This window comes from Cervus canadensis, chromosome 7, assembly GCF_019320065.1.
Source record: "Cervus canadensis isolate Bull #8, Minnesota chromosome 7, ASM1932006v1, whole genome shotgun sequence".
Lineage (NCBI taxonomy): Eukaryota > Metazoa > Chordata > Mammalia > Artiodactyla > Cervidae > Cervus > Cervus canadensis.
The window spans coordinates 44053792-44066904 of NC_057392.1; the positions used below are offsets into that span (position 1 = coordinate 44053792).

General features: G+C 41.2%; 1 protein-coding gene across 2 annotated transcripts in view; it reads left to right on the forward strand.

The window, feature by feature from the left end:
- The first annotated feature begins 4379 nt into the window (after positions 1-4379).
- The window catches only part of SEC22A (SEC22 homolog A, vesicle trafficking protein), a 78836-nt gene continuing 70102 nt past the window's right edge, over positions 4380-13113 (forward strand). Inside the window, exons 1-2 of one of the 2 annotated variants that reach the window (XM_043473154.1) lie at positions 4426-4466; positions 6447-6538. In XM_043473154.1, coding sequence (XP_043329089.1) covers positions 6534-6538 — 5 coding nt within the window. In that variant the 5' untranslated portion in view covers positions 4426-4466; positions 6447-6533. Of the gene's footprint in view, positions 4467-6446; positions 6539-13113 lie in introns of both variants that reach the window. The other variant, XM_043473155.1, reaches the window with a different exon arrangement.

A 13113-nucleotide genomic window follows, 5' to 3' on the forward strand; every position in this document is an offset into this window, starting at 1 on the left:
TTTGTTAGCCATCTGTATGTCTTCTTTGGAGAAATGTCTGTTAGTTCTTTGGCCCATTTTTTGATTGGGTCATTTATTTTTCTGGAATTGAGCTGCAGGAGTTGCTTGTATATTTTTGAGATTAGTCCTTTGTCTGTTGCTTCGTTTGCTATTATTTTCATTTATTTTTCTGGAATTGAGCTTCAGGAGTTGCTTGTATATTTTTGAGATTAATCCTTTGTCTGTTTCTTCATTTGCTATTATTTTCTCCCAATCTGAGGCTGTCTTTTCACCTTACTTATAGTTTCCTTTGTAGTGCAAAAGCTTTTAAGTTTCATTAGGTCCCATTTGTTTATTTTTGCTTTTATTTCCAATATTCTGGGAGGTGGGTCATAGAGGATTCTGCTGTGATTCATGTCGGAGAGTGTTTTGCCTATGTTCTCCTCTAGGAGTTTTATAGTTTCTGGTCTTACATTTAGATCTTTAATCCATTTTGAGTTTATTTTTGTGTATGGTGTTAGAAAGTGTTCTAGTTTCATTCTTTTACAAGTGGTTGCAAAATCATTGAATTAAGGCCAAAGTAATCTTGAGAAAGAAGAATGGAACTGGAGGAATCAACCTGTCTGACTTCAGACTCTACGACCAAGCCACAGTCATCAAGACAGTATGGTACTGGCACAAAGACAGAAATATAGATCAATGGAACAGAATAGAAAGCCCAGAGATAAATCCCCGAACCTATGGACACCTTATCTTTGACAAAGGTGGCAAGGATATACAATGGAAAAAAGACAACCTCTTTAACAAAGTGGTGCTGGGAAAACTTTGTCCCTGCTTTTAAATATGCTGTCTAGGTTGGTCATAGCTTCTTCCAAGGAGCAAGCATCTTTTAATTTCATGGCTTGCAATCACCATCTGCCAGTGAATTTTTGGAGCCCAGAAAAATAAAGTCTGGTCACTGTTTCCACTGTTTCCCCATCTATTTGCCATGAAGTGATGGGACTGGATGCCATGATCTTAGTTTTCTGAATGTTGAGCTTTAAGCCAACTTTTTCACTCTCCTCTTTCACTTTCATCATGAGGCTCTTTAGTTCTTCACTTTCTGCCATAAGGGTGGTGTCACCTTCATATCTGAGGTTATTGATATTTCTTCCAGCAATCTTGATTCCAGCTTGTGCTTCATCCAGCCTGGTGTTTCTCATGATGTACTCTGCATGTACGTTAAATAAGCAGGGTGACAATATACAGCCTTGACATATTCCTTTCCCTATTTGGAACCAGTCTGTTGTTCCATGTCCAGTTCTAACTGCATACAGATTTCTCAAGAGGCAGGTCAGGTGGTCTGGTATTCCCATCTCCTTCAGAATTTTCCACAGTTTATTGTGACCCACACTGTCAAAGACTTTGGCATAGTCAATAAAGCAGAGATAGATGTTTTCTGGAACTCTCTTGCTTTTTCGATGATCCAGCGGATGTTGGCGATTTGATCTCTGGTTCCTCTGCCTTTTCTAAAACCAGCTTGAACATGTGGAAGTTCACGGTTCGTGTATTGCTGAAGTCTGGCTTGGAGAATTTTGAGCATCACTTTGCTAGCGCGTGAGATGAGTGCAATTGTGTGGTAGTTTGAGCATTCTTTGGCATTGGAATGAACACTGACCTTTGGATACTGGATATTATGGGTGCTACATTGTTTAGTGTCTGGATTTTGCTGTCCTTAAAGATTATTAAGTTTCATTCAATGAAGCACTTAATTCACTTGCAGGTAAGTTTTCTGTTTTGTTTGAGTGAGTCTAGAATAGCTTTTACTCTTGGGCTAATTTAGCCTTATCTCTAAACTGTGGCCTTTCTGAGGTTTTCTTACCAAATGCTCTATTTGTTTAATAAGGTTTTTCCATTCCAGTTGGTCAGAACTTCAATGATTCCAAACTTTATTTAAGATCTAGTAGTTGTTCAGCTTGTAGTTCCCACAGTGGTTATTATTTAACCAGCCTCCTGGAGTCTCATTAAAGCTATGTCAAAGATTCAAGGAGACTCATGTATATTCCTGAAACTCTTAATCTGTTTCTCTGCCCTGCAAATTTCAGTTGCCTCCATCTCTCATAATTCAAATTTCACTCTCCTCAGTTAGAGAGAGTACTGTATTCTGCTTAGCTTTCTTCAATCCTGTGCTTTGGAAAATACCACCAGAAAGAAAATCTGCGGACATCTTTGTGCTCATCTTATTTGCTTTCCTTCTTTCTAGGATCACAGTTCTACTGTGCCTACTGTCCAATGTCTGAAGACACTTGTCTCAGATTTGGTTCAGTTTTCTATTGTTTGTGGTAGGAAAGTTAGTTTAGTTTGGTACCAGTCACTTATTTATGGCTGGATCACCATAACACTTTAAAAATATAAAATTTCTATTGAATAATAAGATGCATACTAAAAATTGCATATCTTAAGTGTACAATTTGACTAATTTTCTTTTCTGTTTTTTTTTTTTTTTTGCTTTCTCCATGTAGCAGGCAGGATCTTAATTCCTTGATCAGGGATTGAACCTGTGTGCCCCCTGCAGTAGAAGCAGGGAGAGTTCCCACTAGATTGCCATGGAATTCCCAACCCCATGAATTTTCATTAATCAAACACACTAGTGTAATTAACATCCAGAGCAAACATTACTAGAATCCCAGAAGCCCTCTAGGGGCCCTTTCCAAACCTTAATGCCACCTAAGGGTAACCAATAGTCTAACTTCTATTACCAAATATTATTTTTGTCTCTATTTGAATATTATATAAGTGGAATCAAGTAGTATACAGTTTCTGTGTCTGGCTTATTTCAGTCAGTTTTACAGTTGTGAGATTCATCCATGTTTTGTATGTAGTTGTTGATTGTTCATTCTCTTTCCTGTATATTGTTCTACTATGTGAATATTCTAAAGTTTATTTATCCTATGAGAATTCTTATATATGTGGTATATTCTTATATATGTTTATGGTAAACATATGAATACAATTCCGTTGCATATATATCTAGGAGTGGAACTGCTTGGTTAACCCACTCCAACAACCAGCAAATTTATATAATTAGTCCAGACATTGCTTCCGGACTTCAGACTTACATCTCCAAATTTGGTTGACATCTCCATATACAAGCATGTCCAACTTAATAAGTCCAAGACCATTTACTCCTCCTTCTAGGTTCCCTGAGTCAGTAAATGGGTTCTTAATTCATCTAGTAAGTTATGGAGTCATCCTTAATGCTCCTCTTTTCTTTATCATTCTAGGCAAACCAATTCATTATTACATCCTTTGGATTCCACTGCTAATTTACAAATAAGTATTTCAAAATTATCCAAATCTTTGTGTCTCTAGTGTCATTATCCTAATTCAAGCCACTGTCATCTCCGGCCTTGACTAATGTAACTGCCTCCAAACTGGACTTCCAATAAGCCCTTCTCTCCTCTTTCAAACTATTCCCCACAAACAGCCTAAGTGAGAGTTTATTAATAAATATGTAAATCTGACCCTACTTAACACTCTATTAGCTGCCTATTGACCTTAAGATACATTCCAAAATACAATCTAAAACTTATAATGTGGCCAAGAAGAGCCTGCATAGTCTGGCCTCTGATTCATTTCAACTCGTTTGCTCCTACACCTCAAACCCATTGACTTCCTTTCAGTGACATGTTCCTAGAACACATCAAATTCTTTCATGCCCCAACAATCTCAAACATAATATTCCCTATGCCTGCAACATTCTTAAAGGCTCTTTCATGTGCCTAGAGCTTCAAAGGCACTCCTTCAAAGAGCTCTGCCCCCATAGTCCTGATTAATCTGTCGTTGCGCTCCCTAATTTTCCTTCATAGAACTGATCACAATTTATAATTACGTAATGTTACCCTTTAACATCTCTTGCTCCTATCACACATTAGATCCACTGAATGTTATATTCACTCCTATAACCCAATGCCTAACACTGTGCTTGGCACATAGTATGCAGTCAGTAGGTACTTGTTTAATAATGCATGACCGATGCAAAAGCTGGGATGGACTGAAGGAACAGCATCTGGCATTTCTTTGTCAAGGTTGGATGCCTTCCCCCGCGTGGTAATAATGGGACAGGTCCTTTTCTTGTTCACTCAGAGCGGGGCTTTCATGCTCCTTCGATAAGTGTTTCCTGCAGGGCCGCATAAGAAACAACCTGCAGGTACAGGCGGCAGACAGGAGATCAGCTTTATTTGCGAGGGACAGTATAATCAGTCAATCCAGGACTTGCCACTCTCTTGGCGTAGAAGCGTGAAAAGCTGTCAATCTCCCCCGGAGCGGGCGGGTGTGTTCTTCCCCCAGAACCTGATTGGCCTGAGCCAGATGGAACGGGGGCGGGGCTTGATCCCGCTGGGCGCCAGCCACGTTGCACGCGGGGCTGCCCCGCGGAGAGGCCACTCCCCGGCCCCACAGTGCACTGCGAGGCGCGTCACTCGGAGCGGCGGGTCTCGGCTCGACAGGTACGACCCGGCCCCTCACAGTCCTCCTTCGTCCCTTCTTGGGGTCGCTCGAACCCCTGATCTGCCGCTCCCCTCTCTCTCCCGGTCTCCTGCTACGGTTCTGACCCTCGCCGTTGGGACTACAGACCTACCTACCCCGGGCGGGAACTAAGTTCGTGGCGTGGGAGCGGGAGTCGTCGGAGTCGTGGAGCTTTGGAGGGGTGGGATTGCTGGGATTTCGTTCACTTCAACTTGAGGGATCACTGGGGCCGCGCGAACGGCGGTTGTCCTTCGGCTGACCTGCCGGGATATCGGGCTGCTTGGGCGGGGGGCCGAGGAGGGAGGGACAGTCGCTGTGAGCTGCCAGCGGTTAAGCGGCATTCCCTGGCGCCCAGGTGTCAGAAACACTGTGGTCCTCCTAGGCTGTTTAGGTGGCCCAGAGAGCTTGACATGGCACTTCCTATTTTCTTTTAGGCAGGGTTACTTTGCTTTTTTTGTGAGGTAATCCAACCTCAATGCTAATTCAAGCGTTGAACCCAGAGATTTTCCCGCGTTGGCTCACAGAAACCTAAGGTCCTGTTAATGGTACTTAGGAAACGATGTGGCATAAGGGAGACCTAAGCAATTGACTCGACAGGTAGATGAAGGTTCCGGAATAGGAGGCCGAGCCCCAGCTTCCTTTAATCTCTCTGACAGTGAAAACAGCAGCTTTGGCCCGCCTCCCCCGCTCCTCCGCCCCCGGTTAGTTTCCTGGATCATCCACCTGGGGCAGTGGGAAAGCTTGAGAATCAGTTCCTTTTTTGCTTTGCTTCAGCCAAGGCAAAGCCTAGGGGTGAAGTGTCAGCCACTAGGAGGGAGATGATGGGATCCCAGCTAACAGGTGGAACAGCCACTTCTTAAAACTCTGAGTCACTTTGCAGGTTACTGGCATTTGTTCAGGTGCTAAGATAATGGTTTCCCTGTTGGCTCAGATGGTAAAGAATCTGCCTGCAACGTGGGAGACCTGGGTTTGATCCCTGGGTCAGGAAGATCCCCTGGAGAAGGAAATGGCAACCCACTCCAGTATTCTTGCCTGGAGAATTCCATAGGAAGAGGAGCCTGACGGGCTACAGTTCATGGAGTTGCAGAGTCAGACAGGACTGAGCGACCAAGCACATAACACAACCCTAACTTAAGGGACATCTGGGCATTTCCTGTATTGAGAACCATAATTAGTTTAGTGCTTGTGTGTGTGTGTGCGTGTGTGTGTATAAAGTGTTAGTCGTGTCTGACTCTTTGTGATCCCACGGATTGTAGCCCACCAAACTCTTCTGTCCATAGGATTCTCCAGGCAAGAATACTGGAGTGGGTTGCCATTTCCTCCTTCAGGGGATCTTCCCCACCCAAGGATCGAACTTGGGTCTCCTGCATTGTAGGCAGATTCTTTACCATCTGAGCCACTAGGAAATCCCGTGTGTACAAAACTGACTCTTAAAAATCTTTAGTGTATTTTATGCTGGTGTGTTAATGGAGCTTGGAATTCAGTTCAGCCGCTTAGTCATGTCCAGCTCTTTTTGACTTCATGGACTGCAGCACACCAGGCCTCCCTGCCCATCACCAACTCCCAGAGCTTGCTCAAACTCATGTCCATTGAGTCAGTGATGCCGTCCAACCATCTCATCCTCTGTTGTCCCCTTCTCCTGCCTACAATCTTTCCCAGAACAGGCTCTTTTCTAATGAGTCTAGGTCTTAACAAACGGGTACTTTTGACCTTCCTGTCCACGTAGTTGAGTTGCTGCTGCTGCTAAGTTGCTTCAGTCATGTCCGACCCTGTGTGACCCCATAGACGGCAGCCCACCAGGCTCCCCCATCCCTGGAATTATCCAGGCAAGAACACTGGAGTGAGTTGCCATTTCCTTCTCCAATGTAGTTGAGTAAGAAGCTTAAATATGTTGAGAGGCAACATTTCAGAGTGTGGTTAGAATTATGCTTGAGTTTAATTCTGTCACTTGCTTGTTTCAGGATTGAATAGATTACTTTTCTGGGCTTGAATTTCCTCAGAGATAAAATGGAACGGATAACTACCTCACAGGTTATTGGAAGGCTTAAATGAGGTAATGTGTATAAAATGGTAAATAGAGGACAGTCAATAATAATAACAAACTTAATATTGCACTTTCCGTCTGCAAGGTGATGTTTCAGGTTCCTTACGTGTTCTTATGAGGTAGATACTATTAGTATCTTTAAACAGTCCTATGAGATGGGTGCTATTGGTAGTCAAAATTGACAGATGAGGATATTGAGCATAAAAAGACAAAGTTTGCCCAAGTTTACACAGTTACTAAATGGTAGAGCCAGTTTTTGAACCCAGGCAATTTGGTTCCAGAGTACACCCTGTTAACTATAATACTATACTATAATACTATACTATATAGTATATATGCTGTTTTTAAAAATTACTGTTATTTCAGAATGAGTAGCTAATTCCTGTATCACTGGCTTCTTGCCCCTTGTTGATTATAGGAGGAGCACAGTGATGTAGAGATACACAAGAGACTTAGGTTTAAGCACTGCCATATATTAGCAGTGTGACACTGAGGAAGGTTTCCTCATCTGTAAAATGGAGGTTATACCTCCCTCACTCTTCGTGAACTGTGAGGTGTTACACAAATTACTGATGCAATTGAGTATGTGTTGAAGTCCTTCTTCCTAGATGTGTGTATGATCTACGCTGGAGCTGGAGTTCTTATGCATACTATGCAGTATAAGTACCTATAATAAAAATACCAAAGTCTGTTGATAAGGTGGGAGGCACAGGTAAAGTTGCAGAATAAACTCTGGTTGTTCTTGGTACCCTTTCCACCTCTTTTCAGGCTCTATCTCCCAAGTGCCTTCCTGCTAACCTATGGCTGCATGAAGTCCTTCTCTTTTCACTCAATCTTGCCCCAGCCCAGTGCATCACAATTAGTAGAGCTTTCTCCAAAACTACACCCCAGTTCCCAGATCTCAGCTAGTACTTTTTAAAAAAATTAATTTATTTATTTTAATTGGAGGCTAATTACTTTACAATATTGTGGTGGTTTTTGCCAAACATCGACGTGAATCAGCCACGGGTGCACGTGTGTTCCCCATCCAGAACCCCCCTCCCACCTCCCTCCCCATCCCTTCCCCCAGGGTCATCCCAGTGCACAGCCCTGAGCACCCTGTCTCATGCATTGAACCTGGACCTGTGATCCGCTTCACGTATGATAATATACACGTTTCAATGCTACCCTGTCAAATCATCCCGCCCTCGCCTTCTCCCACAGAGCCCAAAAGACTGTTCTTTACATCTGTGTCTGTTTTGCTGTCTCGCTTATAGGGTCATTGTTACCATCTTTCTAAATTCTATATATATGCAATAGTATACTGTAATGGTGATTTTCTTTCTGACTTACTTCACTCTCTACTATAGGCTCCAGTTTCATCTACCGCATTAGAATGGATTCAAATATATTCTTTTTAATGGCTGAGTAATATTCCATTGTGTATACATACCACAGCTTTCTTATCTATTTGTCTGCCGATGGACATCTAGGTTGCTTCCATGTCCTAGCTGTTGTAAACTGTGCTGTGATGAACATTGGGGTACATGTGTCTCTTTCAATTCTGGTTTCCTTGGTGTGTATGCCCAGCAGTGGGATTGCTGGGTTGTATGGCAGTTCTATTTCCAGTTTTTAAAGGAATCTCCACACTCTTCTCCATAGCGGCTGTACTAGTTTGCATTCCCACCAACAGTGTAAGAGGGTTCTTTTTTCTCTGCAACCTCTCCAGCATTTATCGTTTGTAGACTTTTTGATAGCAGCCATTCTGACTGGTGTGAGATGGTACCTCACTGTGGTTTTGATTTGCATTTCTCTGATAATGAGTGATGTTGAGCATCTTTTCATGTATTTGTTAGCCATCTGTATGTCTTCTTTGGAGAAATGTCTATTTAGTTCTTTGGCCCATTTTTTGATTGGGTCGTTTATTTTTCTGGAATTGAGCTGCAGGAGCTGCTTGTATATTTTTGAGATTAATTCTTTGTCAGTTGCTTCGTTTGCTATTATTTTCTCCCATTCTGAAGGCTGTCTTTTCACCTTGCTTACAGTTTCCTTCGTTGTGCAAAAGCTTGTAAGTTTAATTAGGTCCCATTTGTTTATTTTTGCTTTTATTTCCATTACTCTGGGAGGTTGGTCATAGAGGATCCTACTGTGATTTATGTCAGAGAGTGTTTTGCCTATGTTTTCCTCTTCAGTTCAGTTCAGTCACTCAGTCATGTGACTCTTTGAGACCCCATGAACTGCAGCACGCCATGCCTGTCTGTCCATCACCAACTCCTGGAGTTGTGGCTAAAACTTCCAAAACTATGTTGAATAGTAGTGGTGAGAGTGGCACCCTTGTCTTGTTCCTGTCTTTAGGGGAAATGCTTTCAATTTTTCACCATTGAGGATAATGTTTGCTGTGGGTTTATCATACATGGCTTTTATTATGTTGAGGTATGTTCCTTCTATTCCTGCTTTCTGGAGGGTTTTTATCATAAATGGATGTTGAATTTTGTCAAAGGCTTTCTCTGCTTCTATTGAGATAATCATATGTTTTTTATCTTTCAATTTGTTAATATGGTTATCACATTGATTGATTTGCAGATATTAAAGAATCCTTGCATCCCTGGGATAAAGCCAACTTGATCATGATGTAAGATCTTTTTAATATGTTGTTGGATTCTGTTGCTAGAATTTTGTTAGGGATTTTTGCATCTATGTTCATCAGTGATATTGGCCTGTAGTTTTCTTTTTTTGTGGCATCTTTGTCTGGTTTTGGTATTAGGGTGATGGTGGCTTCATAGAATGAGTTTGGAAGTTTACCTTCCTCTGCAATTTTCTGGAAGAGTTTGAGTAGGATAGGTGTTAGCTCTTCTTTAAATTTTTGTTAGAATTCAGCTGTGAAGCCGTCTGGTCCTGGGCTTTTGTTTGCTGGAAGATTTCTGATTACAGTTTTGATTTCTGTGCTTGTGATGGGCCTGTTAAGATTTTCTGTTTCTTCCTGGTTCAGTTTTGGAAAGTTATACTTTTCTAAGAATTTGTCCATTCCAAGTTGTCCGTTTTATTGATATATAGTTACTGATAGTAGTTTCTTATGATCCTTTGTATTTCTGTGTTGTCTGTTGTGATTTCTCTATTTTCATTTCTAATTTTGTTGATTTGATTCTCTTCCCTTTTTTTCTTGATGAATCTGGCTAATGGTTTGTCTATTTTATTTATCTTCTCAAAGAACCAGCTTTTAGCTTTGTTGATTTTTGCTGTGGTCTCCTTTCTTTTTCACTTATTTCTGCCCTAATTTTTATGATTTCTTTCCTTTTACTAACCCAGGGGTTCTTCATTTCTTCCTTTTCTAGTTGCTTTAGGTGTTCAGCTCAGCTCAGTCATGTCCGACTCTTTGCGACCCTGTGAACCGCAGCACACCAGGCCTCCCTGTCCATCACCAACTCCTGGAGTTTACCCAAACTCATGTCCATTGAGTCGGTGATGCCATCCAACCATCTCATCCTCTGTCGTGCCCTTCTCCTTCTGCCCCCAATCCCTCCCAGCACCAGAGCCTTTACAAATAAGTCAGCTCTTCGCATCAGGTGGCCAAAGTATTGGAGTTTCAGCTTCAACATCAGTCCTTCCAATGAACACCCAGGACTGATCTCCTTTAGGATGGACTGGTTGGATCTTCTTGCAGTCCAGGGGACTCTCAAGAGTCTTCTCCAACACCATAGTTCAAAAGCATCAATTCTTTGGCCCTCATCTTTCTTTATAGTCCAGCTGTCACATCCATACATGACTACTGGATAGAGCAGGTTATTTATTTGACTTTTCCCTTGTTTCTTGAGGTAAGCTTGTATTGCTGTGAACCTTCCCCTTAGTACTGCTTTTACTGAGTCCCATAGGTTTTGGGTTGTTGTGTTTTCATTTTCATTCGTTTCTATGCATATTTTGATTTTTTCTGTGATTTGTTGGTTATTCAGAAGTGTGTTGTTTAGCCTCCATATGTTGTATTTTTAATAGTTTTTTTTCCTGTAGTTGACATCTAATCTTACCACATTGTGATCAGAAAAGATGCTTGGAATGATTTCAATTTTTTTGAATTTACCAAGGCTAGATTTATGGCCCAGGATGTGATCTATCCTGGAGAAGGTTCTGTGTGCACTTGAGAAAAAGGTGAAACTCATTGATTTGGGGTGAAATATCCTATAGATATCAATTAGGTCTAATTGGTCCATTGTATCATTTAAAGTTTGTGTTTCCTTGCTAATTTTATGTTTAGTTGATCTATCCATAGGTGTGAGTGTGGTATTAAAGTCTCCCACTATTATTGTGTTACTGTTAATTTCCCCTTTCATACTTGTTAGCATTTGCCTTACATATTGCAGTGCTCGTATGTTGGGTGCATATATATTTATGATTGTTATATCTTCTTGTTGGATTGACCCTTTGATCATTATGCAGTGTCCTTTGTCTCTTTTCACGGCCTTTATTTCAAAGTCTATTTTATCTGATATGAGTATTGCTACTCCTACTTTCTTTTGGTCTCCATTTGTGTGAAATATCTTTTTCCAGCCCTTCACTTTCAGTCTGTATGTGTCCCTTGTTTTGAGGTGGGTCTCTTGTAGACAGCATACATAGGGGTCTTGTTTTTGTATCCATTCAGCCCGTCTTTGTCTTTTGGTTGGGGCATTCAACCCATTTACATTTAAGGTAATTATTAATAAATATGATCCCGTTGCCATTTACTTTGTTGTTTTGGGTTCGAGTTTATAAACTTATAAACTTTTTCTGTGTTTCCTGTCTAGAGAATATCCTTTAGTGTTTGTTGAAGAGCTGGTTTGGTGGTGCTAAATTCTCTCAGCTTTTGGTTGTCTGTAAAACCTTTGATTTCTCCTTCATATTTGATTGAGATCCTTGCTGGGTATAGTAATCTGGGTTGTAGGTTTTTTTCTTTCATCACTTTAAGTATATCCTGCCATTCCCTTCTGGCCTGAAGAGTTTCTATTGAAGGATCAGCTGTTATCCTTGTGGGAATCCCCTTGTGTGTTATTTGTTGTTTTTCCTTGCTGCTTTTAATATTTGTTCTTTGTGTTTTTGATCTTCATTAATTTGATTAATACATGTCTCGGGGTGTTTCACCTTGGGTTTATCCTGTTTGGGACTCTCTGTGTTTCTTGGACTGGGGTGGCTATTTCCTTCTCCATTTTAGGGAAGTTTTCAACTATTATCTCCTCAAGTATTTTCTCATGGTCTTTCTTTTTGTTTTCTTCTTCTGGGACTCCTATAATTCAAATGTTGGGGCATTTGACATTGTCCCAGAGATCTCTGAGGTTGTCCTCATTTTTTAAAATTCTTTTTTCTATTTTCCTCTCTGCTTCATTTATTTACACCATTCTATCTTCCACCTCACTTATCCTATCTTCTGCCTCAGTTATTCTACTGTTGGTTCCCTCCAGAGTGTTTTTGATCTCAGTTATTGCATTATTCATTACTGATTGACTCTTTTTTATTTCTTCTAGGTCCTTGTCAAACATTTCTTGCATCGTCTCAATCCTTGTCTCCAGACTAATTATCTGTAACTCCATTTTGTTTTCACAATTTTGGATCATTTTTACTATCATTGTTCTGAATTCTTTTTCAGGTAGACTCCCTATCTCCTCTTTTGTTTGGTTTGGCGGGCATTTATCATGTTCCTTTACCTGCTGAATATTTCTCTGCCTTTTCATCTTGTTTAGATTGTTGTGTTTGGGGTGGCCTTTTTGTATGCTGGAAGTTTGTGGTTCCTCTTTATTGTGGAGGTTCCTCCCTGTGGATGGGGTTGGACGAGTGGTTTGTCAAGGTTTCCTGATTAGGATAGCTTGGGTCGGTGTTCTGGTGGGTGGAGCTGGATTTCTTCTCTCTGGAGTGCAATGAAGTGTCCAGTAGTGAGTTTTGAGGTGTCTATGGGTTTGGTGTGACTTTGGGCAGCCTGTATATTAATGCTCAGGGCTATGTTCCTGCATTGCTGGAGAATTAGTGTGGTATGTCTTGCTCTGAAACTTGTTGGCTCTTGGGTGGAGCTTGGTTTCAGTGTAGGTATGGAGGCTTTTGGATGAGCTCTTGTCGATTAATGTTCCCTGGAGTCAGGAGTTTTCTGGTGTTCTCAAGTTTTAGATTTAAGCCTTCTGCCTCTGGTTTTTCAGTCTTATTCTTACAGTAGCCTCAAGACTTCTCCATCCATACAGCACTGATGGTAAAACATCTAGGTTAATGGAGAAAAGAGTCTCCACAGTGAGGGACACCCAGAGAGGTTCGCAGAATTACATGGAGAAGAGAAGAGGGAAAATCAAAAGGGGAGAGAGCAATCTAGCCAGTAATCAGTTCCCTATGTGCTCTCCACAGCCTGGAACACCCAGAGAGGTTCACAGAGTTATGTAGAGAAGAGAAGAGGGAGGGAGGAGGTAGAGGTGATCAGGAGGAGAAGAGGGGGAGTCAAAAGGAGAGAGACAGATCTTCAGCTAGTACTTTTAATAAAACAGTATGTATCAAAGTAGAGTTTCCCAAACTTTAGTAACTTAAGATAGGTAAGATAATTCAAATGATAAGCAGATAAACATAAAAGAAATTCTGCAAAAAATTTCCCACACATGTTTGATGAG